This window comes from Dendronephthya gigantea, unplaced genomic scaffold (genome assembly GCF_004324835.1).
Source record: "Dendronephthya gigantea isolate DGI-Jeju-01 unplaced genomic scaffold, DenGig_1.0 000239F, whole genome shotgun sequence".
NCBI classification, from domain to species: Eukaryota; Metazoa; Cnidaria; class Anthozoa; order Malacalcyonacea; family Nephtheidae; genus Dendronephthya; species Dendronephthya gigantea.
Genome location: NW_021163249.1, coordinates 84,978 through 109,110, shown reverse-complemented (window position 1 = coordinate 109,110; position 24,133 = coordinate 84,978). Strand labels below are relative to the sequence as shown.

The window sequence follows — 24,133 nt, the reverse complement described above, 5'->3', positions numbered from 1 at the left end:
TAGGAAGATATTAGCCTTTCCTTGTTAAGCAGTGCCAGTGGTCTCATTTCTTCCCTTCTCATTTCTTTAAAACGGTGCAATTTTCCCTGAGCAATTCTACTTTTGAGAGATGTAAATTTGTGACTACGAAACTTTCTCGAATTCTACGAATCTTTCTTGGCGCAAGGATAAAAAATTATTCCAAAGCACAAGTCGTCCATCCTACAAGGTTTATTCTGCAGCATTTTTTTAGTAGTACGTGCATGTTACGAGCTCTTGTTTTAACAATCTCCCTCACGTTCAGCGTACATTCTCACTTTTCCTTTCTGCCAGGAACTGGTCTTGACTGGAAGGCATGCCCGAAAGGATCCTACAGCAATTCTACTGGCCTCAGCAAGGAGTCTGAATGCGAGCCCTGCGATGGTGGATATTATTGCGATAAATTGAACGCCACGAAACCAACAGCCCAATGTTATGGGGGCTATTACTGTGAATCTGGCGTCGATAGGCCCGATCCCATTAATACTGGCAATGCAAGTAGCTTTACCAATAACTGCAGCATCTATGGATATCACACTGGTGAGTCTTTTTAGCATACAAAGTTACTTGGATTACATGCAGTTAAAGTTATACCGCCTTCCATGTTTGCGAATATGCGCGTAAATATGATCGTTGCATTTGGTATACCACATTGAATAATTATAGTCGTTAGAATAATGTATAGTCTGTATTTGACTTAGGTACCATGCCTGCTTGCATCAAGTTAAAGAATGTAGTTAATAGTATGCATTTAGAGCAAGATTTTTAAAATTTTTGAAATCTATAGCATTGCGATGTGAAAATTTTTATGTTGTTCGATGCATCCTATTTTATTATTTATTTAGGTTTTGGTGGAGTTTGCCCAATTGGTCATTATTGTCCGCAAGGCTCCGTCATGCCAATCGGATGTCCCGATGGATCCTACCAAGATCGGCCTGGAAAAACCCATTGTAAATCATGCCCAGCTGGTTACTATTGTCGAAACAATGCTTCGTCGTATATCAGTAATGAATGCGCCGTGGGTATGTAACAATGGAAGTTTAGAATTTGGCACGGTGCGGCAGGGTTGTCTAATTGCTGAATAAATAAGCCAAATATTATTATTATAACCTTTAAATTACTGTTCAAAACATAGGGCGCCTTTGACAATGCTTAACTGTATAATCTCACAACCCCGACAAGGATTTGCTCTGTCGTTCCTATTGAATTTGCGACAAGAATGTTAACGCATCTGCACTGAAATCATTTACCAGAAATTAATAATATATCAAAAAAAAATCTAAACTTACAAAAACAACTATTCTGCAGTCTTATTTATTCGGTTCTTTGAAGTTGTTGTCATTCTTCGGAGTTTATTTTTTTCTGAATTCAAACCATGAGACACTTATTAATCACCTAAACCTGTGTTTAGTAATGGTCTGGTCTTCCACTGACAGGTAAGAATGTGTTGCCTTAATTAACGAACACGTTTTACCATTGTTTTAGGTCACTATTGCTTGGTAAATACGACTCAGCCAAAGCAATTTCCATGCCCACCTGGGACATTCAATCCAAAAACGGCTCAGGTCAACCGGTCATCGTGTCTCAACTGCACACCTGGGATGTATTGCGAAGGAACTGGTAACGAGTATCCGACCGGCAACTGTTCGGCAGGATGGTATTGCACTGGTGGAGCCGACGTATTTCAGCCTCCTGGAGGTACGTGCTTTGCAACCATTTGGATTTAATTTAAATTAGGCTGATTCACTTCAGGATTTGTCATGTAAACTAGCAACTAGCAAGTTTGGTACTGATGGAAAGCAGAATGCCAGAATGGGAATAACACTCTTCATTTGTACCTTTAGGCCACTGCATGCCTCTAAGTCTTATTTTCATATGTCTTAGATCATTAACAATGTTAATTGTCGGTCGGCATTAATGCTTAAAATGTTCAGTTTCTCTATAATTTTTTTTTTATATAAATTGTGACGTATGAAAAACATTTATTATGGAGCTCTGCAAAATTCCTTATAAAACGCCCTACTGTGAATTAGAGCTAGCATTAATAACATAAACAATCCCTTACATTTGGAGTTTGGAGCCTTTTGTTTGCGATATTGGTTTCATTCAAATTAGACCCTATCCATTACTTAAGGAAACAGACCCAGTGCTACTATGTTTTCGTATATGAAGTTTTCAATCGTAGCCCATTATGACCTGTACGCCTATTCTCTATCGAAATGACCGACAATTAATTGGCAATTCCATTATAGACCATTGTTTACCTGGCTTCTACTGTCCAAACGGTTCATCATTCCCGATACCGTGTGATCCTGGATCCTATTGCAAGACTTCTAGATTGTCAAAACCTACTCATGAATGTGAAGCTGGGTGGTATTGTACCTCGGCTGCCATAGATCCGCAACCTGCTAATAACATCACTGGGAACATCTGCCCTATGGGCAGTTTTTGTCCGCGGGGATGCAGAGCGCCGCAACCATGTCCTATTGGTACTTTTCTTAACACAACTGGAAACAGGTAAACAAGTATTCCTATGAATTTGATTGCATGAAAGGTGGGACTGAATGACGTCCATTGAAAAAATTTTCGACCGTTTTGGAGAAGTCAAGCGTATTGCATTGGCCTTTTGATTGGGAGGAGCACTTGTGTTGCAGGAAGTAACACCGGAATTTTTTTCAAAATACATGTAATACAATAAACAATTCGCACGTTAGACTAACTGTTATTCCCGGCAAGGCGGTGCAAAATAATTATCCAAACCTAAAAGGAAGACACAGAAATTAATAAAATGCCAACGTTTCCTTGCGAAATTTTATAATGCAACAAAGTGCAGCAAAGTTTGCAACTTCGTATACTTTAGTCATGCGTGAAGTGTCATCGCTTTTGGCTAAATCAAAATAAAGAATACAACAACATCAAGAACACTCACCACGCATCGTTTTATTGTGTAAAATATTTTGTTAACTAGTCTTTTCACGGTCTGACGTGTAAACATATTGCCTAAACTTCTTATCATTCCTTTTCGGTCTGTTAAAAATATCAAGAATGAGTTATGAGGAATGCTTTAGCGTCATTGGTCGCCATGTTTGGCTTCATTGGCCAAACGTAAAAAAAATTGTCAGTCCTGAAAAAGGCACAATGCTTATAGAGTGAGTGTTCACTCATGAAATACCAACTAGTACTTAAAATTACCGCGATTTTTTAACAATATGCTATGCATATATGTATTCGATATATATTTGCTATAGGACTATATATTTGTTCCCATGATATAGGATGCATGTTTGGAATCGACGTAGGTGCTTATTTGTCTACATTGTTGAGTTTAAGCCAAAGCATACGTTTTGCTACACCTAATTTGGGTGTTTTGGATTTCTATTTCTCTCTAACAGCCGTTGACTAGAATATTAGAGACCTTAAGATTGACGGCGATGACATTTGAAAGTGAGCCTTGCAGGTTTATGACAGCTTAGTTTACATTTAATGCTTCAATTTTCATCGTCGAGATTTCCCAGCATTGAGAGAGCTAATTGTTAAATGACGAATACGAAATTTTAGCATGCGGTTAGCTGTTTACCGTAAACGTCAATCTCAGAGTGCCTATATATTGTCTATGAATCTCCCCTGAATGGCTTGCCAAACGAGAATGCTACTTGCGACTCTCTCGTCGGCATTCTCGTCTGACCTGATTTGAATGCTATTCCTTCATGCAGTTGTATTTGCTTGGTTTAGGAATGCTACAGACTGCCAGGATTGCACTCACGGATGGTATTGCGGTGGAAATGGTTTACCTGCTCCTACTGATCATTGTGATCCGGGATATTACTGTGATGGCCGTGCAACAAGGACGGACTGGAAGCCATGTCCGAAAGGTCACAAGTGCTCAGGCAGCGATCAGCCACAACCTTGCGTTGCTGGCTTTTACCAAAACGAAGCGGCCAAATCTGTCTGCAAGCGTTGTGAGCCTGGCTATTACTGCGAAGATATACCCGTCACGAACTATACACAATACGAGTGCCCAGCTGGACACTATTGCCCGAGACAGACTGAATCTGATACACAATATCCCTGTCCGCTCGGTAGATTCAATAACGCGACGAAGAGGACCGAACTTGACGATTGTATACCATGCACTGGTGGATTCGCGTGTGATGAACCCGGGCTTACCTCACCCTATAGACTCTGCTCGGCCGGGTATTATTGCAGACGTGGTGCGAACAGTACAACGCCAAATCTTGGAAACGATGCCAATATTTGTCCGGCGGGTTCTTATTGCCCCGAAGGTTAGTACGCTCATAACATAAATTATTCCCTTAATCATCATCGTTGGTGTGTAAATAAGGTTCCTTCAAGGTGGGAAATGCCTCAAAATTTCCTATAAAAGCTTCCTTTAAAGAAACGTAAAGTTAATAATTATAACCAAATTATGTTGAAGATATTTTGATCCCAACTACATTCACCCGTTTTGTAGGAAGATACCAACGTCTAATGCGAACCACAATTCTCAATATTTTTTTTCATCTCGCTAGTGACCTCTATATGAACTGGAAGGCGCCATCTTTGAAGCCGTTTTTCGGACGAAATAGGTACCAGTGCATGCCAGCCCTTTTCTATTGTTTTCGTCTTCACGGTCGACGATAGCGTACAAAGGGACTGGCACTCAGTTCGGCTTCACATTGGCTTCAAAGATAGTGGTCAAATAAGCGTCAGTTATTGTTCGAGTATTTAAAAAAATTGAGCAATTTCGCAATAACGCAGAAGAAATGACGAGCAACAAAGTGTTCCAATTATGGAAAATGTATGAAACCAGCTTATGTATTTAACATTTTCTTGCTATTAGGAACAGACGAACCAAGAGAATGCCCAGTCGGAACGTTCCGAGGTACCGACGGCGGACAAGTATCCAGTGATTGTCAGAATTGCACTGGTGGTCATTTTTGCAACAAAACCGGCTTAACGGCTACCGCTGGTCTGTGCGATGCTGGATTCTACTGCATCGAAGGTTCATCCGATCCACGGCAAATACCATGCCCCGAAGGACGTTACTGCGAGCGTGGAACGTTTCATCCTAAACTCTGCTCTGCCGGCACGTTTTTAAACAGCACGATGGGAAAAGCATCCGTTGATTGCATACAGTGTACCTCAGGTAGCTATTGTGAAACAAAAGGTCTGACGACGCCAACAGGGTATTGTGAGGCTGGTTATTATTGTCCTAGTGGCAGCTCGAACAAGACAGCTATTGAGTGTCCGATTGGTACGCACTGCCCGCAAGGAAGCGACATATACAGAGCCTGCGCTGCTGGAATGTACACCGATTATACCAAAGCATCAATTTGCCACGTTTGTCCACCAGGATTTTATTGTCTTCCAGAGAAGGTTGTTCCGGGTAGGCGAAATTTAAATTTGTCGCATGTAAATGGCTCATTAACAATTTTATATATAGATTCTCACTAACCCTCTTTCATTCGAACGAAATATTCACGAAATTAAAGTACCTTCTAGCTACCATCCTGTTTGATTAGAACTAAAATTAATAGCAACACATGACTTTGATTAGATTCTGTTTTTAATAAGTAATTACGTAAAGAAACTCTTAGAATGTCTAAGAATAGAACATAATTTCGCGTGATCCAAGTAGCTAACACCAGTATAAGATTTCTCCAGAGGAAATATCTCGATAACTAAGTGAGATGTATAGGGAAAAGCAGTAAAATGAGTTGCTGGGGACTCGAAGGTACATAGAAGTATATTCCAATATCCTTTGGTACACCCGTAATGAAACGTAACGTAAGGCAAAAACGCATTTGTTTTAACGTAACGCTACCGTTTTCCAGGTGATATATCAACTGTAAAGACAATTTGCCCGCCTGGATTCTTTTGTCCAAACGGAACAGGCTCGGATTGGCAAGCCTGCCCGCCTGGTACATACGGCGCTGCAAGTCAGCTTAGCGAAGAAAGACAGTGTACACCCTGTGATCCCGGGAAGTTCTGCCGTGGTTCTAATTTGACCTCGCCAAATGGCGAATGCCAAGCTGGGTACTACTGTTCACGTGGCGCGGCCGTGCCCAATCCAGTTATGACAAACTTGACCTACTGTCCAGCGCATTTTGTTCACGTTACTATTGGCGATATATGCCCGCGCGGGCACTTCTGTCCGAAGAAAAGTGAGATGTACAAGGGTATGCTACTTTTTTCCATTTTTATATTAATCAAACCAGCATTTTCAAAAATTATATAAAACATTATTACTTCATATTCATTGAAAGGAATTATGTTTGGAAGTTTAACGGCAAAACTCTATAGCCAGTATAGGTAAAAAATTCCTACATTTGCATAATACTTGCTGTTCATTGCCTTAAAAACACTTCCTACCAAGGTTAATAGGTTTAAAAACCTTAAACAAGGAGTGCACGTGTTTTTTTTTCTGAACGAATATTTATTCAAAGTCAGCCTGGGTTTGTGTGCTGTCTTTCGTGCGCACGTGTGTCCATTCTTCTGTGTTAAGAAATGTTAATATTATCCTAAGGAATTTCAATTATCAGCAGTTTAGTCTTTCGCCTTTAATTAGTCAGCTGGTATCCAGCGGTGATTTCAAAAAAGTTAAATTGTCATTGTTTTAGGCTGTGAACCAGGAACGTACAATAATGAAGAAGGCCAACATGAATGTAAAACTTGCCCTAGTGGTTATTACTGCTTGGGGAATACAACAGACTTCGTGCCATTCGTTTGTCCAAAAGGGTATTATTGTCCATCCAGGACTCCACATCCTAACTACAGGCCATGCCCGCCAGGCACATATAATAATCTTATGGGAGGACAAAATATCTCCGCCTGTCAAGACTGCAAACCAGGATATTACTGCTCTGGCTGGGGAAATATTTTGCCAACTGATCCTTGTTCTGCAGGTAGGTTAGGAACTTGTATAACGTGTATAACCTTGCATGGCATGTTCACAACTGAATGAAAAAACCTAACCACACTCCATTGTCGTAGGGATTACAAAGTCGATATACAATGGGTCTATTGGTTTTATCTATGATTTTATCCAGTATAATTTACTAAAATAAATTAAAATGCATAATTTCGTTTTTAGGTTGGTATTGTCCTGGTGGCAATAATGTTTCTCAACCACCGGGCTATGAATGTCAAGCTGGCTTCTACTGCCCACTGAATTCCTCGAATATGACTCGCTGCGACGAAGGTAGATACTGTCCAACTACGGGTATGTCCACACCCGGTCCTCTATGTGATGCCGGTTATTACTGTCCACTTCAATCGGCATCTTCCAGAGAGAAGGATTGTCCACCTGGACACTTTTGCCCCAGCGGAAGTAAATCCCCTTCGCCGTGTGACCCTGGGACTTATCTACCACGTGCGAATCACGAGAATAAATCTGAATGCATTGAATGTACAGCTGGTATGCATTGTAATAGAAGTGGCTTGTCTACGCCATCTGGAATGTGCGAAGAAAAGTACTACTGTCCACCGGGACAAAGGACTTCTCGGCCTACGCAATATTTCTGCCCACCTGGGCACTACTGTCAGGTAAAGCTGAATGCACAATCTGTCATACATTATAATCTGTCAAATAATTATAAATTTTGCGGGTCAACCCTTTGCGGTACGATTACTGCGATATTCTATGATCTGTTGTTTATACCCAATGAAGGAGAAGAACATCATTTCTGACGGATACAGTATTTTTAACAACTGACCACGAACTGAGAACATCGTACAATGAATTACATTGATGAAAACAAGGCTTTAGATGTCCTTGTAGAAATTATAGAAAAATGCTTCTAAAGATTACAAAACCTTCTTCTCAACTTTATTAATTTTTTTACCTTTTACCTTACTTAAGGTTGGTTTTGAAGAGCCAAAACGTTGTAGCAACGGCACCTATCAACCAAACAACTACAGCGCGTCGTGCAAGCCATGTGACGAAGGATACTATTGTGACAACACTAACTCACCCGTGTACGACCTGACTGGCTCGGAATGCCCGGAAGGACACTATTGTCCACGAGGAACCAAGTTTGCTACTGAGTTCCCCTGCTTGCCTGGAACCTGGAGTAACGTCACGAAACTCGTGAAAGCCGATCAATGTTTCAAATGCCCTCAAAGGTAAAAACGGTTAAAGAGTAAAGTTCAAACAGTCATGTTCAGAGTTACAAACATATATATTCATAGTATCTGCGGCCTTAAAGTTTTGTAACCTTATTTTTTATGTCATATAATTCATTTTAGATACTATTGTCAAAGATCTGGACTAAGCTCTCCGCAAGATTTTTGCTTCCCAGGCTTCTACTGTAACAAAACCGGCACTGAAATACCGAACCCACCGGAAGGCGAATGTCCTAGAGGGTATTATTGCCCGAGAGGGAGCTATCTTCCGGTACCTTGCCCCAGAGGATCATATACGAACTCGACGAAAAATGGAAACGAGACTGACTGTAAGCCCTGCAGCCCTGGTAAATATTGTCAGGCCAATGAGGGAGTAATGAGAGAAAGAGATTGCAACCCAGGATTTATCTGTTTAATTGGTGAGTTAAAAGTACATGTCCCAATTATCTGACAAAATTTTCCAGGCAACACGGCTCTTATTACGGTCCTCATGGCTTCTATGCTTTTGAACTGCTGACCGCTTAGTGGCTGTGTTTTTTTGCCGCCTTAGGTTAAAATGCATTATTGTGGTTAGGTGTAAGATTAACTTAACTTATTAACCGAACGCGCGAGATCTTTACCGAGAAATATCGGACCGAAGTCTTTTTGAACAGACCGAGCTCGAAGAGCGAGGTTTGTACAAAAAGATCGAGGTCTGATATTTCTCGGTAAAGACCGAGCAAGCGAGGTTAATAAAAAGTTTATTATATGGCATAAGGCATGCATTTGCACTTGAAACAAACAAAAAATGCATGAATTCGTATTAGTATCCTGGTACGCATTTGATAAAAACAAAAACAAAATATTGAATTATTTAGTTTACCTAAACTGTCTGGAGACGTCTTATTAATTTTAAAAGCAATTAAATTTTCTCTTGAGCGTTTATTTGTGCCTTTTTCATTCAGAATTTCTCTGTTTTTCCGTCTCGTAGGGGATCGCCGGTAACGCCTGTCCATTACGGGAAAGTGCCCGTCCATTACGGGAAAGTAATGGCGTGCTGAATATTCTTCTCGGCCAATCACTGAGCTCCATTTCACCGGAAATCACATTTGCCATGTAATAAATAGCAAATAAATCCCATCCCGGCCGCTTTGATGTTATCTCTCTGAAAGTTCAACTCCAGTAACCAAAGTCGCGGATTAAAATATAATATGAACGATACTTATTTTAGTTCCTCACTTCCTTTCTTGATAAATTTGCAGGATCGACGGTTCCAAACCCAGTCAATGGATCTCAGGGATATAGATGTCCAGCAGGACATTATTGTGAAGCAGGAGCTGTAAGGGAAACACCTTGCCCTCCGAAGAAATTTGCTCGGTCTCCTGAACATGAAACTTGCTTGTCATGTCCACGGGGTTCTATCTGTCCGACTAACGGAACCATAAATCCTCTGCCCTGCCCCAAAGGACACTATTGTACAGGAGGAAACAATAAAGGCGAAGAATGCCCGAAAGGAACTTACAGACCTAAATTGTCAGGAGGCTTTAAGAACGACTGTTTGCCATGCGATGCTGGCTTTTATTGTGACCGACCAGGTCTGGACAAGGTGAGTGGACCTTGCTCCGAGGGTTACCGGTGTCTTGGTGGAGCAAAATCAAAAACTCCAAGTAATGGGGATAACAAGCGTTGCCCCAAAGGACACTATTGTGTTAACGGAACGACCCGCGAAGAGAAATGTCCAGAAGGAACAATGCGAAGTACTGATGGGGCCGCTACGATCAAAGACTGCAGTCCATGCCGACCAGGGTGGTATTGTGACAAGACTGGCCTTGATCAACCATCCGGAAAATGTGATCCTGGGTACTACTGCCCGGAAGATGCTCGAACTAAAGTGTCTTCTCCCACGGGCTTCAGATGCCCACCGGGCCATTACTGTCCTCTCGGGACGGCTGATCCTAAAGGATGTGATCCTGGCTTATACCAACCCAATAGGGGAAACGATACCTGTTTCGCATGCCCTTCCGGAAGATTCTGCCTCGGTAATACTAGTATACCGGAGGTCTGTCCTCCACATAGTTACTGTCCCGGCGGTACCATCGAACCAATCTTCTGTCCGAACGGTACATATACCACCAAGAACACTACCGGATTGTATAACGCCACGCAGTGCTCGCCATGCATCGTCGGACATTTTTGTCAGCGGGGTGAAATATCAGAGAAATGCAGCGCTGGGTATCTTTGCCATCAAGGTAATCCCACTCCAACACCGGACGGCATCGATAAGACAATTGGAGAAATATGTCCTTACGGATTCTACTGTCCTGCTGGTGCCACAGATAAAGTAGCTTGCTCCAGGGGGTTGGTAATCGATAAATCTGGAGCTAAGTCACTGTCTGACTGCGCACTCTGTCCAGCTGGGAAAATATGCAGCGAGAATAATACGCTAGCTGTTGCTTGTACGGTGGGATTCTACTGTCCATATAATGCCACCATGAAGCCTTGTCCGATAGGGACTTATTCCAACACAATCGGGGCAACGAACAGCACCACTTGTAAACCATGTCCGCCTGGTTATTGGTGTAATCGGCCAGGTACGTTTTATTATGTAAGGTACAGTAGTTGTTATGGTGTAACAGTCTTTGGATTCCGGGTTCCAACCTTTAAATAATTTTGGCGAGGCACGGTCTGCAATTCGCTGTAAAAACTTTCTTTTCATAATCATAATCATTAAATATGTCCCTATTCCTGTGATTTAGTTTATTTAAGGCAACTGACCGTTGCCTTGAAGACATCTTCAGCCTTCACCCCCTCCATCCCTTACCTCTCATTTGCTCTAAAATATCACTACTATATTGATCTCTTTATACTCAGGAATGAGCGATTTCAGCATCAGTCCATGTCCAGTTGGTTTATTCTGTAACGAAGCCATCATCAAACCGACGCCCTGTCCTAGTAATGGAACATACCGGAATTCTACTGGTGCTGGTTCTATCGAAGAATGTTATGCCTGTCCCCGCGGATACATATGTCCTTTCAACGCCACTGTCTCGCCCATAGCTTGTCTCAACGGAACCTACTGCCCGCCTGGATCAGTTGAACCGCGAAAATGTCAACCAGGATTTTACTGTCCGAGATCAATGTATCAAATTACCTGTCCTTCTGGCTTCTATTGTCCGCTCGCTCTATCCTATGCGTTGCAATGCCCGATGGGGTATTATTGCGATCCTACACTGCTGAATAGAACTGGCGGTGTTATCAAACCAAGTTTATGTCCCAAAGGTAATGTTCTAAGGGTGGAGGCTCACTGACAAAGTGCCTTGAAAACATGTCACATCGTACAAACCCCTTACATTGCTGTACCATTCTAAATACCCATTGAGTGAGCAAGTTAACGTAGGAGAAAGTCTGTCCCGTCTTTGTCATGCATCAGTTTGCTTTGCAAAGGTACATAATTATATACGCTAAACTACCCCGAGTTGCATATCTTTATGTCTGTTGTGGTTGTTCATAATACAATTCGAAACATCCTCGAATAGCAAATATTTATTGCAGTATTTGGTTTAACTAAAGAAGAATTAAATTTTAATGACCACGTTTACCGTAAACTTTCTTATTTGGACAACGGCGTTTAAAGGATGATTTCAACGGCATTTTATTCAAATTAGAAGGATGAAATCTAACACTATAGCTAAAGAAGCATCATAAAATTAATGGTAAAACTAAAATATTTAGTGCGAAACATTGTGTTGCATAATAATATTATTTATTCAAAAGTTGTCAAATTCATAGGGCTTTACATTTTACAAACATTTCAAAACATACGCTCAACAGTCTCATTCATTCCAAGATGCTCTCTCTGTTGTGTTAGAATTTGTTTTTTTTTTCATTCATCACAAACACTTACGGTATTCTGGGAACCAAGCTGAAATCAGCGGTAATCTTAGCTATTTGTGGGTAAACAGTGCACATGCATGAATAATGTCCGCATTTTTTTAACTTTGAATTTTTCATTTAGGTTACGAGGAGATTCCTGGCTCGCATCGTAAAACGCTAAATGATACTTGTCAGATCTGCAAACCTGGTCACTTCAACGACGATCCTTCCACGTATCCTTGCCGGAAATGTAAAGCGGGTGTTATCTGTTTCAAAGGTAATGTCGTAAATTAAATTCGAAACCATACCGGATATTAAAGATTCTTACAGAAATGCGTGGGAAATTTTTATTCGTCTTGAGACTTTTCTCATAATTATGTCAAACGTGGGTTGCAAAGTTTGGTTGGGATCTTCGCGGAATTTTCGCGTTCAACGTCGTGAAGAAATAGGTCTATTCTTAGCAGCAAATAAATTTATTCCTGAAAGTAAATTTTTGAAGTATGCACTCCGTACGAGTTAGAATGTACCACCGTTATCTTAATAACTTGAATATTACGTCAGAATATTTTTTTCTTAAAACTGAAAATTAGGAAAAATCGTGTCGCGTTGGCCGAATCGTGTTTAGAACGTCGAGAAATAAAACAAGATTGTTTAATTTGATGAACAGTTTTTTATTCCCTAATAACCATAAATCGTTATATGAACTCACTTGTTCCATAAATCTATCCCCGTACTAGTATAAATTAACCCATATTAAATTCCATTTACGTTTGGTTTTTTTCTAGGTGCCACGACGGACGAACCTCTCGCGAACAACTCTCTCTACGGAGTGAAATATACCAAGTCATTCCCTTGTCCTGTTGGTTATTATTGCAAATCAGGTGACGTCGTTCCAACGGCGTGTCCCAATAAAACATACAACCCTTTGGAGAGGCGTTCCCGAAAAGAAGAGTGCTTGCTATGTCAAGTTGACCATTATAACCACCTTACAGGACAGAAAGCCTGTTTCCATTGCGGAGGACAAGCCAAACAGCCATATCTTGGTCAAGATAGATGTCAGTGTAACGGCTTACATCGTGTCTTCATGGTAGGTACCATAACTGTTGCTGATATAAGGGTCATAGCCGTAATAAAAGCTCAAGTAATTTACTCGCTTTTACAATAATGGCGGTTTCTCGTGATTTGCGATCGAAACCATTATAACAGGCCGATTTGTAATCATTGTACACTTTGCATCACGGTGTTGATTTCTGCCATAGCTCGGTAAAATCTTTTATGCCCATGCATGACAAAAATGTGATATGTATTATATATGTATTCACTGTATTACAACTGCCTATTACCTTGCAACTTTGATTCTTACTATTTGATCAACACCCGCTTCGCGGGCGCACGATTCATTCCGTTCTCTCATCCTATCTTGCGAAAAAGAAAAATAGAAATTGTAAATAACGATTTTCGTTCAATAATAGTAATAGCGAAGGAGCTGTTAGTTATAACTCAAGTCTTCCCACTTATTTAGCCAAGCGATCAGACTTGCTTATGCGAGAAAGGCTTCAGAGCCATGGAAGGTCGTGAATTGGATTGCGTGAGAAAGCTGTATCCATTCTGCCCTGAAGGGACATGGCGATCTCAAGCCGGAGACTGTTTAAGTAGCGATGAATGGAGAGACTATTGTACTTCTGGGGTAAGTAGAAATCGGTTGATCGATGAATCGTTTGCTTGACTTTCCAATGCATTATTGTATACCCAGCTTCCTTTCGTTGACAAAGTTATGTGGCAATTTCATTTCTTGTCTATTTCATGTGATTTAGTTATTCTAATGCCCAATGACATGTAGTCTTAATGGGACAACACTCCCCCTCATTTATGACAAAGCTCAAAATCGGCAAATAGAAAGCAGAATATTTATTCGTTGAGCGAAATGTCGATCAAGAACACCAGTCGAGTGTAGTGGGGTCTGGGGAGGCAATTCTCTATATAGAAGAATGGGCTCCTCCCCCCCCCCTCCCCTCACCATGCCGGTGTTGTCAAATTTGCATTTGCAGTATTTATTTTGTTTCCGAGTATCCGTGAGATTTTAATCCGCAAATTTCGTTTAAGGTCTGTAACAATGGAGATTATGTTGGCTTCGATCGCCAACTTGGACTGTGTAAATGTCAAGTGGATGACTTGGAGGATATTTGTGATAAAAAATGTCGCCGACTACAGGAAGATCGTCTCGAACATATTTGTGCTGAGAAACCATATTTGAAAATAAATCCAAGTCAGGGAAGTCCGGTGAGACAGTATTTCGTTTGTTCGACTTTATTGTTTATACTGTTCCCGATATGAGCCTTGGTTTTGATCCAACGCAGGTTAAAGAGGGATCTCGTAAGATAATAGTTAAATCGATAGTAGCTGCTAATTTTTAAGTAGTTCACTACAGAGTAAAAAAATTGGATTTATTACGTAAATTGTACATAATGGTAAATTTGCGTAAGACTTGCTACCTGGGACAGTTGGCTCGAATAACGAGTTAAATAATGAGTTAATCTATTTATTTACTCCTCCATATTTCTTTCGTTTAGGTTATCCTCAACGATTTAGAGTCATACAGTAACATACCAAATTTCCAGGGCACATTTAGCAAAGACAAATGCTCAAAGCTCGATTCCGGTGGTCATCCATTCAATTTAGTCGAAATGGGAGGTACGTACCCTGTGCACTAAAGCTGCGAGCGTGAGTTAATGACCGCAATGTTTGAAACTGGGCCCGCATACTTCTGGTACACACTCACTATCATCTTTTCCACATGTAATGATCAAATGATTAAAATGCAAATTAAGTACCATAAAAATACCCTGTTGCCCATTTGTGTTTTATTATAATAATTTGTGTGACAGCCTTTTCCGGAGCATATTTTGGCAGTCGTCTACCTTGTCAAACCTGAATATTTTGAATCGCAAAATGTGCAGTGCCGGACAAGCACTGCAAGCGTATAAAAAATTCATTTGATGCCTTTTTCTAGAAAACGGATTCCTTGGAACCTACAATCCACCTGCAGATTTTATTTTGGATATCTTATCAAAGAATCGGAAAGAGGAAAACTCAACATCGCCGACATCTGCACCTTCCTCGCGGAGACGCCGTAGCTTGCTCGCGGTATCGACTACTGGTAGTTCGCTCTCCGGCATTGCCAACCCCACGACGTGCGTCAGCTATGGCTCCTCGATGATGTTCGTTGTCGACAACGATAACTATCCAGAGTACGACGAAAATAACTTGTACAACACCAATCCAGATTTTGATTCGGGTCCGTTCAGAGATCTGAAGGAAAGACACGAGCTCATGAATACCAACTCTACCTTGTTTGCCTTCAAGTTTGATTCGCCTGGAGTGTATGTGTTTAGGTCCAGTAAATTTCCAGATCATAAAATGGTATGCATACTGTTCCAATTTTCTGCTCCTTGACAGTGTATTTTCTCCTGCCAATATAGGCTATTAGGGTATTTTCAACGCTGAACTCCCGATATATAAGCACCTAGTACTAACTCTTCCGTTGTAGATGATCACAGTTCTAGCTGGAGGCCCTTGAAACCCTTTATAATATAATACATTTATAATATAATACATTAGGTCAATGATATATCAAATCATATCAAACCATGATTTAACCAACCCAACCCCCCCCCATGTTTCTTGATGCCGATTCATGTTTATGCACCGTTCTAGTAAATAACAAACAGATGAATCATTCAATTTCATTCGATTTAGTACATTCGTGTGATGGCGCTTGGTGCTCAGTGTGCTGAAGATGGTCCATTCTTCTCGACTACTCCGCGTTCTGTGATTCAAAACGGCATGGCTATATCGCAGGACATTCTGATCGTACCTGATTGGTTGCTAATTGGATTAATGATGGCCAGTTTACTGTTGCTTATGGTTATTCTAGTCATTGGACTGGTAAGATTAAATATTAAAAACTTTAAACTTTAGGTAAAAAAACGATTTTTAAATGTCTCTTATACAACATCAGTTTTGTGAGGACTGTCTTGCAGGTCCTATAGGAGTATACTTTTGTCAATAAAAGCATAATTCTCTTAAAGTCGAATAATGGTGACCTGCCGATGTCATCAGAATGCTCTATCGAAGCAAGAAAATGTTTATTGTAACCGAAAACATAACCAAATTGATGTGACATATATTAACATAACGCAAACGTTAAACATTTTCAATAATTATGTGGATACTATTATTTTGATGACATTGTGTTTTTTTTGTCATTTCCCAACGTATTGTCGTTCCCAACGTATTTCTCACTTGCGATCGCGTTCTTTTTTGCAGTTGATATTCCGAAAACATGGCTGGAGGAAAATAGTGTTTACTTCTCCCAAGTACAGGAAATTAAACACTCTGTACAATTTTGATGATTATTCATCCAAAGGATCTGCTGTTCATCCCTCGAAGAAACTTCACAGGAACTTCCATGCCATTGATGGCGCAGCTGCGGAAAATGAATTTGAAACTTCTCAAGCCGGTATATATTTATAGGAAGTTTTATAAAACTTTAAAAAGCTGACCTTTTATATTTTTTGTCGAAATCAACACTGATGATGCATAGATATGATTCCAAAAAAAATTAAAAAGGAATCCTCAAAATGGCAAAAAAATAGTAAAAAACGCGTTTCATTAAGTGCGTTGTTGCGATGGTAACAGTGAGGTTAATGTTGCAAAAACTTCAAATGAATTTGAAAAGACTTTGGTGAAAATTTCTTCCCTCTACCGCATAAGGTAATGGTTTCAGAATCATATTTATGCATCAGTATTGACTTGAGAAAAAAACCTATGGCAACCCCGTACCGTGGTAGCGAGCACCTTAAACTACATTTTAACTTACTTACTTCTTTCCGTATTTTTTATTGGATTTTTTTTTGCATGCAGTTGTTGGAAATGAAATGAAGTCGGATGAGTTTTGGGATTATGAGAAACAAGTTGATCTGGAAGCTTTCAGCTGTAACGAATTTTACTCAATTCTGTCCAAACAATCGCGTGATGTCACTTCCTCCATAGCTCGTCAAAAGGATCAGGTTTGTTATCTTCCTTTTTCAACTATTTCTACTCTTGTTGTTAAGGAATTTTTGAAATCACCAAAGCGACCATAACTAATCCATACTACATTAAGCGCTGTCATTCTCTGATTATTAAAATCTTGTCTATGAGGTATTTATACACCAACTGATATTCTGTCTTGATGAATTGTGGGTTCTCTCAACTGATTAGGCTAAAGAACTGTACCAGAAAGTCAACCAACAGACTGAGTCACTTCGTGGTTTATGGGTTGCAAAGCTGAATCTTCGTGGTCGTTCGGCAATTGCTTCACCAGAAGATTTGCAACTCTACGAGAACAAAAGGAAAGAGGTACGTATCTCTCTCTGAGTGCACTTCCTATCTCATTTGCACCTCTTCTGCTGGTTCTTTGTTATCGCTCTCGTATTCATGCAGTAATTCCCAATAAGCACAGAAAGATATTTTTCCTTAGTTAGCTCACTCACACTCACACTCTCTGAGTGCATGTGACATAGAAATTTTGGTATTACTGATCAATGAGAAAGTTCTTTCTTAATCAATGAAAAGATTTAAGTTGAAACATTTAGAATCAAGTTATTGTTTGACTGAAAATACCGCCAAGGAAAAATTGTGAGAAGATTGAGATCTCCCACTCAGTGTGAATGCTTTTACAAAACCTTTATAGCTCACAGAAAGGCTGCGAAATAAGGCTTTTTCTTAGTACTTGATTGCGTAGTTACTCAAAAATGTAATTCATTTTTAGTGCAAAGTTTGAGAAACTTTGCAGTATTGTGATGAGTGGCGAAAATTCAAACGAGTCAGTAAGTCAGTCAGACAGTCAGTCAGTCAGTCAGTCAGTCAGACAGTCAGTCATAGTGTAAACTTTACGGGGGGTAAGTTGATTTATGCGTATAGTAACTTTTTGTATATGATCAGTAATTTAAAGTTTTTAAATCCGTTTAACTTGCTTTATTTATTAATGCACTATACCCCTTTTGCAAAGTTCACCAAAATATTGAGGGATTTTGGCGGTTACTGTAAATTTTGAAGCATTGCTTTTCCGCGGTTTGGGTTTTGTTTTAAAGGGATTTGGGTAGAATTACCCCCCCGGAACACCCGATTCTTTCTTACACGTCGCAACTGCGCATGTGCCGTCGAGACGTGAACATTATTCACGATGTAAAGAAACGAGGAGCGACGAGCATTGCTTCAGAACATTCCGGGCGTAAAAATCGAGCAGTTCTTTTAGAATCTACGCACTTTATCAACTTATGTTATGAATTACGAGCATTCAATTCAACACAAATATAATTTGGAAGGTTTATTCCATAAATAGAGCTAAGAGGTCAGGAAGAAACGACGCTGTGTTGTTTATGTATTGATAGACTCTTACACGAATGTATATTATGTCGATAGCAAGTCGATACCTGATATTCTGCATACAGTTTACAGTACATAAATGATACTATACAAAACGGACATTTTGTGCAGTAATCAAATCATTTTGGCGGTATACAGTATTGATTATAAGTATATTGTTTTGTATCGATTTACGGGTCGAAGTATCCACATCATAGACATTAGATGCACCGCGGTTTATTTACATTATTTACAAGGCAACTATTTTGGCTATTCTTATGAAGTGACGGATAAATTGTAGCCATCATATAAATGTAGTGAATGTAGTCACAGTTGTTTGACGAAGAAAAGAGACTACACTGAGAAAATCGCGCCCGGTTTGGCCGGTTTACATGGGCAACTAAAATTAGCTATAATTTAATAGTGACAGTATCCGCGGCTAACGTAATTTGAGTACTTTGAGTAATTTCCTTTTGATTAATATTTAACCTAGTTCGTTATATTTTTACTGGCATAAGTCAAAATTTCTATGTTGGGACAAACGTCTGGTTGCTCAGGTATTACAGGGCATGAAAACTTTGCACTATCCTTGGATCCCTAGTATCTTTATTCATGCAGTCAATGAATCCGTACCATGATTTAAAAACGCATGGGTGTATGAGGACAGCATGACGAATCTGTTCTTGCTATTGCTTTTCGAAAAAGCGATATCCATAACTGCAATAACATTGTAATAACATTCATTGTAGTAAATTAGTAAATTCTGTTCTTATGTTGTAGCTCGATGATGAGGTTGAACGCAGAAAAGACCTTGGATTTACTTTCCAACAACTCCTTCGAAAAGAACTGGATATTTTAAATGAGGACGAAAAAGGCCGTGAAGAACATCAAATCTCGTTTACTGCTGCCGTTTCTGAAGCTATGCGTGTCTTGAATGGACTGACTGAAAATACGACGACGCTAACATATCTGGACAGACAAAAGTACGGCACTTGCAAACATGTCGTATTACAGCTTATTCCATTGCATATGCAAATTTCACAATCAAGTTGGTTGAAAAAATTGATGCAAAGAGCATGCAGTAGGAGATATGAAGATTATCATGAATGAATTTGCAAAAGGATAATTTTGTCCATTGCGGGCTAGAATTTACGATGATCTGGGGATACACTCAATGTCATAGGAATCATACGACCTGATTTTCACCCAATTTGTGAAGAACAATCAAGATTATCATTTTTCTTGATAATCGTAGACGAAGTATAGCAATTATAAAGCCTTAAACCTTTTAGAAAACCAGGATGAGAAAATATGCCACATAATTTCGCCTTCTCCCCGTCGTTATTAACTACCATTGTCGAATTCTAGCAATCATGCATATATACTTAATATAAATATTCTTTTTGCGACACATTTGCAACATGTACTGTTTCTAATCCGCAGAGTCAACGCAAAGGTGGATGCTCTATTACAAGACATGGCAGTGGAGGTGACCAGTGAATGCCAACGGCGCGGAACCTGGTCTTTGTTGGGTCAAATGACTGGTGCTCAGCTCTGTACCACCGATGGCAAAGAACTTAATTATAATGATATATTTGACGCGGACGGAAACCTTCTGACAGACGATCTCGTACGGCTCGATCCTTACACTGGACTGTTTGTCCCAAGAGAAGGGGCTTGCAATATGATGCTGGCCGATAAGTTTACAGTCGTTCCTATTCCAGCCGATTTCTGTATTCATCCTAAGACAGGCAAAGTCATGCCTATTGAAGGTGTGTTTTCTATGTCTTGTATATTTTCTTATCCGAGAATACTATTTTGTGCTTGGTCTTGACGAAACTGTATTTTAGTGTTGTACCGTACCGTATTGTACTGTACTGTACTGTTCTATGCTGTTCTATGCTGTAATGATCTTCGCTGTGCTGTGCTGCGTTTTGTTGTTCTTGTCCTCTGTGTTGTGCTGTGCTGATAAATCGTCATGTTTAATTGTACATTTAATAATTTTTAATTTTTATTCGCGTAGGTAACGTCGTTTATGATCCGGTAACCACTCACCTCGTAGTCACTGCGGATAATGCCAATGACGAAACTGGAAATTTGAGCGAAACACCCATCCCGTACATCCCTTATCCAGTAAATCCTGATACGGGCAACCCTGTGAAGAACAACTTTTCACAACACATTAAACCGAGTGAGATAAAATACGGAGACCCAACGAGCGACCCTAAAACTGGCCTTATTGCGCCAATATTGGGAGTCACCATTCATCCGGAAACGGGTGCTATCTACCCAGTAGGTGGTTGTCAGGAGAGTCCGGTTTCAGGACTGCCAGTACCCATTGAGCTCGGAACCATGATGTTTGACCCCAACACCGATCAACCAGTACCGGTTGTATCGATAACCATAGACCATCGCACTGGTTTTGTCATTCCCGTCGGAGGGAGTATGACCGAATCTGGAAAGGGTGAGGAAGTGCCAGTTATTGTAGGAGAGGCCTACATCGAGCCTTTGTCAGGTAGGAAATCAAGAATATTATCTGAGAAACAAATATTAGATTTTAACCTGATCCATTCCCGATGTGCCGGGATCATATATCAACCCGCGCATTTTTTCTGTAAAAAACGAATAGCATGTAAATCAAATCCACTTCAGCGCTAAGTTATTATCATGCAACGAATCCGTCATCTAAAGCAACGTTAAAGCCCGTTCACACGATCCAACTTTGCCGGATCCTATTCACTTCTGATGTATGGAATGTAGTTTGTTATTGATAAAGCAGTACGCATTGGCTTTAGTTAAATTGCTGTCCACATACGTTGCAAGTTAACAATATTTTTCTTCGTCGATAGGGCATACTCTCAAAGTCACTGGGGCTAGACTAATCGACGACGGCGATGAGAAGGAGCTGGAATCCATGGGAGGAGGTTATTCTAATGCACTTGATGTATGTGAGCTATATCACGAGTCTCGTGTCATAGATGCACTTCGTGAGTGGAAGGAAGCAACGGCTGGACACGAAGCATTGTCGGGACGTCACGAGAAAAGCATCTTAGAGACAAGGTAGAAAAATGTTATTTCTGAAGCCCACTTTCTCTTCATTAATTTAGTAATTTCACATAATTTCGCAATTTCTTAAAGTTAACAATTAATTTTCACTCTAAATTGAGTCAGGATCAACCCATTTTCTTGACATGGAACAAAAATAACTGCAAATGATACGACATTGTACATATCTAATACCAAGCACAAAAACCGACAAAAACATTCCGACTAAAAAACTCTCGGTATCAACAAATATGGTAACAAATACTCTCCATATCCACGTCAGAATCTATATTACGCCTTATTAAGTTTCATAGTCATCTCAACCGAAACCAATATCAGTTTGTCCTTGTTGATCCAAACGTTGAATTTTTAGGCTGAAGGAGTTGTCGCGATCCAAAATTAAAGTGAAAACGCACTTGTTGCGACGTTTACACGGAATTTTGAAACTCGAAGAGCAGACTACGGAACTCATGGAATCTGGCGGCTGTCCGGGGACATACGAATATTACGCGACCGGACAATTGTTGCCAATCTTAGTTGGAACCACCATGAGGGATATGTCAGGGTCAGGACTTGAGGTGCCCATACTTGGCATCGACAGGGATCCAGAGAGTAAAGAGATCATACCGTTGGGAGGATCGCTCGAAGATCCCCACGGTGGTGGACTGGTGCCAATTATGCTCGGCGAAAAAGCGGTTGACCCCGCGACCGAAGAAATGTCCACGATATGCGGCGTGAGGTTAAACAAGGACTTGAAGATAACAGAACCCGTAACCCTGTCTTCATCCTTGAGGAAGAAGCGAAAGGCGCATCCCACATTGGTAGGTAGAATAGGAAAAACACATAGCTTACACATCTTTTAATTCTGAGATATCGAAGCAAGCCACTCAGAGTTAGGCCTGTATTCTCACACTGATCTTCCATATTGAGATGAAATGTGTATATATGCCCAAGGTTTGTGTGTTTAAGCTATTCTTCTGTCTTTGTCTACGAAGATACGACTTTCATTCTTGTTTGACCGGGCATTTGAGCGATCTATTGTGAAAGTTGCCTTCCGGTCCGGGAATCGAGCCTGCATCTCTGATACGCGCTATTACCACCTAGCTAAGAATGCATCTGTTAAACATTAAGGAAAAATCATCTGTGCTTGTTCGTACGTTTTGTCCTTACCTTCTTTTACCCAACTCACTTTCTTTTGCTCAGCTCTCCCTATTAGAAGAAGATTATGTTGCACGAAAGAGTTTCTGGCGTCGTCAACGTCATCGCGAGCGAGAGTTGTCGGAACAGCAAACCACTTTGGCAAAGCAGATACTTGATAACTACGAAGTTACCTTAAACCACGTTTTCGAACTAATGGAGTTGCTCAATGAAGGTACTTATCAGATTTGATACTTTAAAAGACTGGTCTAAATTTGATTGTAATTATCATACAACCGACAAAATTGACAGCAACGATATAATCGTGTTTTAAAGTGAGCAGGCAATTTTGATAGAATATATTGTTTATCTTTTTAAACACATTACCCTATGATAACAGCCGTAGAAAATGGATTGTATCATTGTACAGAGCTTGCTTTAAAGGTTTACTGGACACTACAATAAGTTTTCACTCCTTGTCATTTGACAGCAGACATTTGATACGAAGTTCCGGGGAAATAATTCAATGTATCGTTTCTTATTTTCCCAGGTGTTTCATATCTATCGGATGCAGAACATCGAGAGGCCCAGCGACGTGGTGATGCCAACATCGAACAAACTGCTTCCTTGCCGCCATTCATCGTGCACTGGATAACCAGATTAGATCATCCGGAGAAAGAAAGGGAGGAAAGCCATCAAGCTGCACACATCAGATTCGTGGATGTGATCGAAAGATTCTTCGCCAAATTACAAGCTGAAGAGACAAAGTATCGGGCAAGAATGGACGAACTTGAGGTATGAATGTTTGCAATAAAAGCATAGTCGGGGAAGAGGTATTTCTCTTTTGGGATAAGGCCAATGTACAATTGCAATCGATGGACATTTTAGTAACTAGGAAGAGTAATGCTTGGAAAATGAAATTTTCTTTGTTCTCAGTTGATCCGCTGTCGAAATTTGAAACCACTCTAAACCTTACCCATTCACAATAACTTCAATTTCACATCTTGTGTGTTTCGTTTTTTTAAAGCACAAAGATGTTGTATAAGTATGATGTACCGAAATGCTGAAGGAATTAAAATTTTTTATTAAAATCTGCTTTACTACTCTCTTCTCAAGCCGCGTGCATTTGAATGCCATCGGTATTATGGGGGTTTTTAAGTTTTTGTTAGCGCACACACAGCCACTAAACTTTAAAGTTTTTAAATTCCTAATATATAGGTATTTTAAAGTGAAATAGAAAGTGAATGGTGTTTCATATAGAGTTATTAAAAGCAATGCTGCATTTTCTTGTGATAGGGTGCTCTTAATCCTGAGGCGGAAGCTAGTGTCACGGAGAGGTATCATCAACTTAAGGAAAGACTTCGAAGTGAGTTATCAGATCAATTGCAGACCAGAACTGAACAGATAGACCAAGAACATGCCGCTTTGGAGTACGTACGAGAAAAAGCCGAGCTGCTGTTTAGTGAAGCAAAGGTCGGTACGAAATAAATGTTCCATTATTGTAATAAATATAATATCATGTTCATAATAATAAACTGGTGGGGGGATT

At 40.2% G+C, this 24,133-nt stretch overlaps 1 protein-coding gene across 1 annotated transcript in view; it reads left to right on the top strand.

Annotated features, from left to right (window-relative positions):
- LOC114540534 overlaps nt 1–24,133 on the top strand; it is a 73,148-nt gene that overhangs the window by 33,514 nt on the left and 15,501 nt on the right. The window contains exons 41-71 of the mRNA XM_028560653.1: nt 313–558; nt 864–1,040; nt 1,504–1,716; nt 2,271–2,535; nt 3,751–4,301; nt 4,859–5,404; nt 5,853–6,197; nt 6,639–6,923; nt 7,112–7,563; nt 7,880–8,142; nt 8,266–8,561; nt 9,384–10,712; nt 10,993–11,400; nt 12,137–12,271; nt 12,780–13,081; nt 13,517–13,681; nt 14,098–14,274; nt 14,565–14,685; nt 15,005–15,414; nt 15,751–15,939; nt 16,321–16,513; nt 16,918–17,063; nt 17,257–17,394; nt 19,183–19,385; nt 19,846–20,174; nt 20,426–20,917; nt 21,252–21,462; nt 21,821–22,268; nt 22,651–22,819; nt 23,135–23,379; nt 23,881–24,057. Of these exons, the coding sequence (XP_028416454.1) occupies nt 313–558; nt 864–1,040; nt 1,504–1,716; nt 2,271–2,535; nt 3,751–4,301; nt 4,859–5,404; nt 5,853–6,197; nt 6,639–6,923; nt 7,112–7,563; nt 7,880–8,142; nt 8,266–8,561; nt 9,384–10,712; nt 10,993–11,400; nt 12,137–12,271; nt 12,780–13,081; nt 13,517–13,681; nt 14,098–14,274; nt 14,565–14,685; nt 15,005–15,414; nt 15,751–15,939; nt 16,321–16,513; nt 16,918–17,063; nt 17,257–17,394; nt 19,183–19,385; nt 19,846–20,174; nt 20,426–20,917; nt 21,252–21,462; nt 21,821–22,268; nt 22,651–22,819; nt 23,135–23,379; nt 23,881–24,057 (9,626 nt within the window). The remainder of the gene's footprint in view (nt 1–312; nt 559–863; nt 1,041–1,503; nt 1,717–2,270; nt 2,536–3,750; nt 4,302–4,858; nt 5,405–5,852; nt 6,198–6,638; nt 6,924–7,111; nt 7,564–7,879; nt 8,143–8,265; nt 8,562–9,383; nt 10,713–10,992; nt 11,401–12,136; nt 12,272–12,779; nt 13,082–13,516; nt 13,682–14,097; nt 14,275–14,564; nt 14,686–15,004; nt 15,415–15,750; nt 15,940–16,320; nt 16,514–16,917; nt 17,064–17,256; nt 17,395–19,182; nt 19,386–19,845; nt 20,175–20,425; nt 20,918–21,251; nt 21,463–21,820; nt 22,269–22,650; nt 22,820–23,134; nt 23,380–23,880; nt 24,058–24,133) is intronic.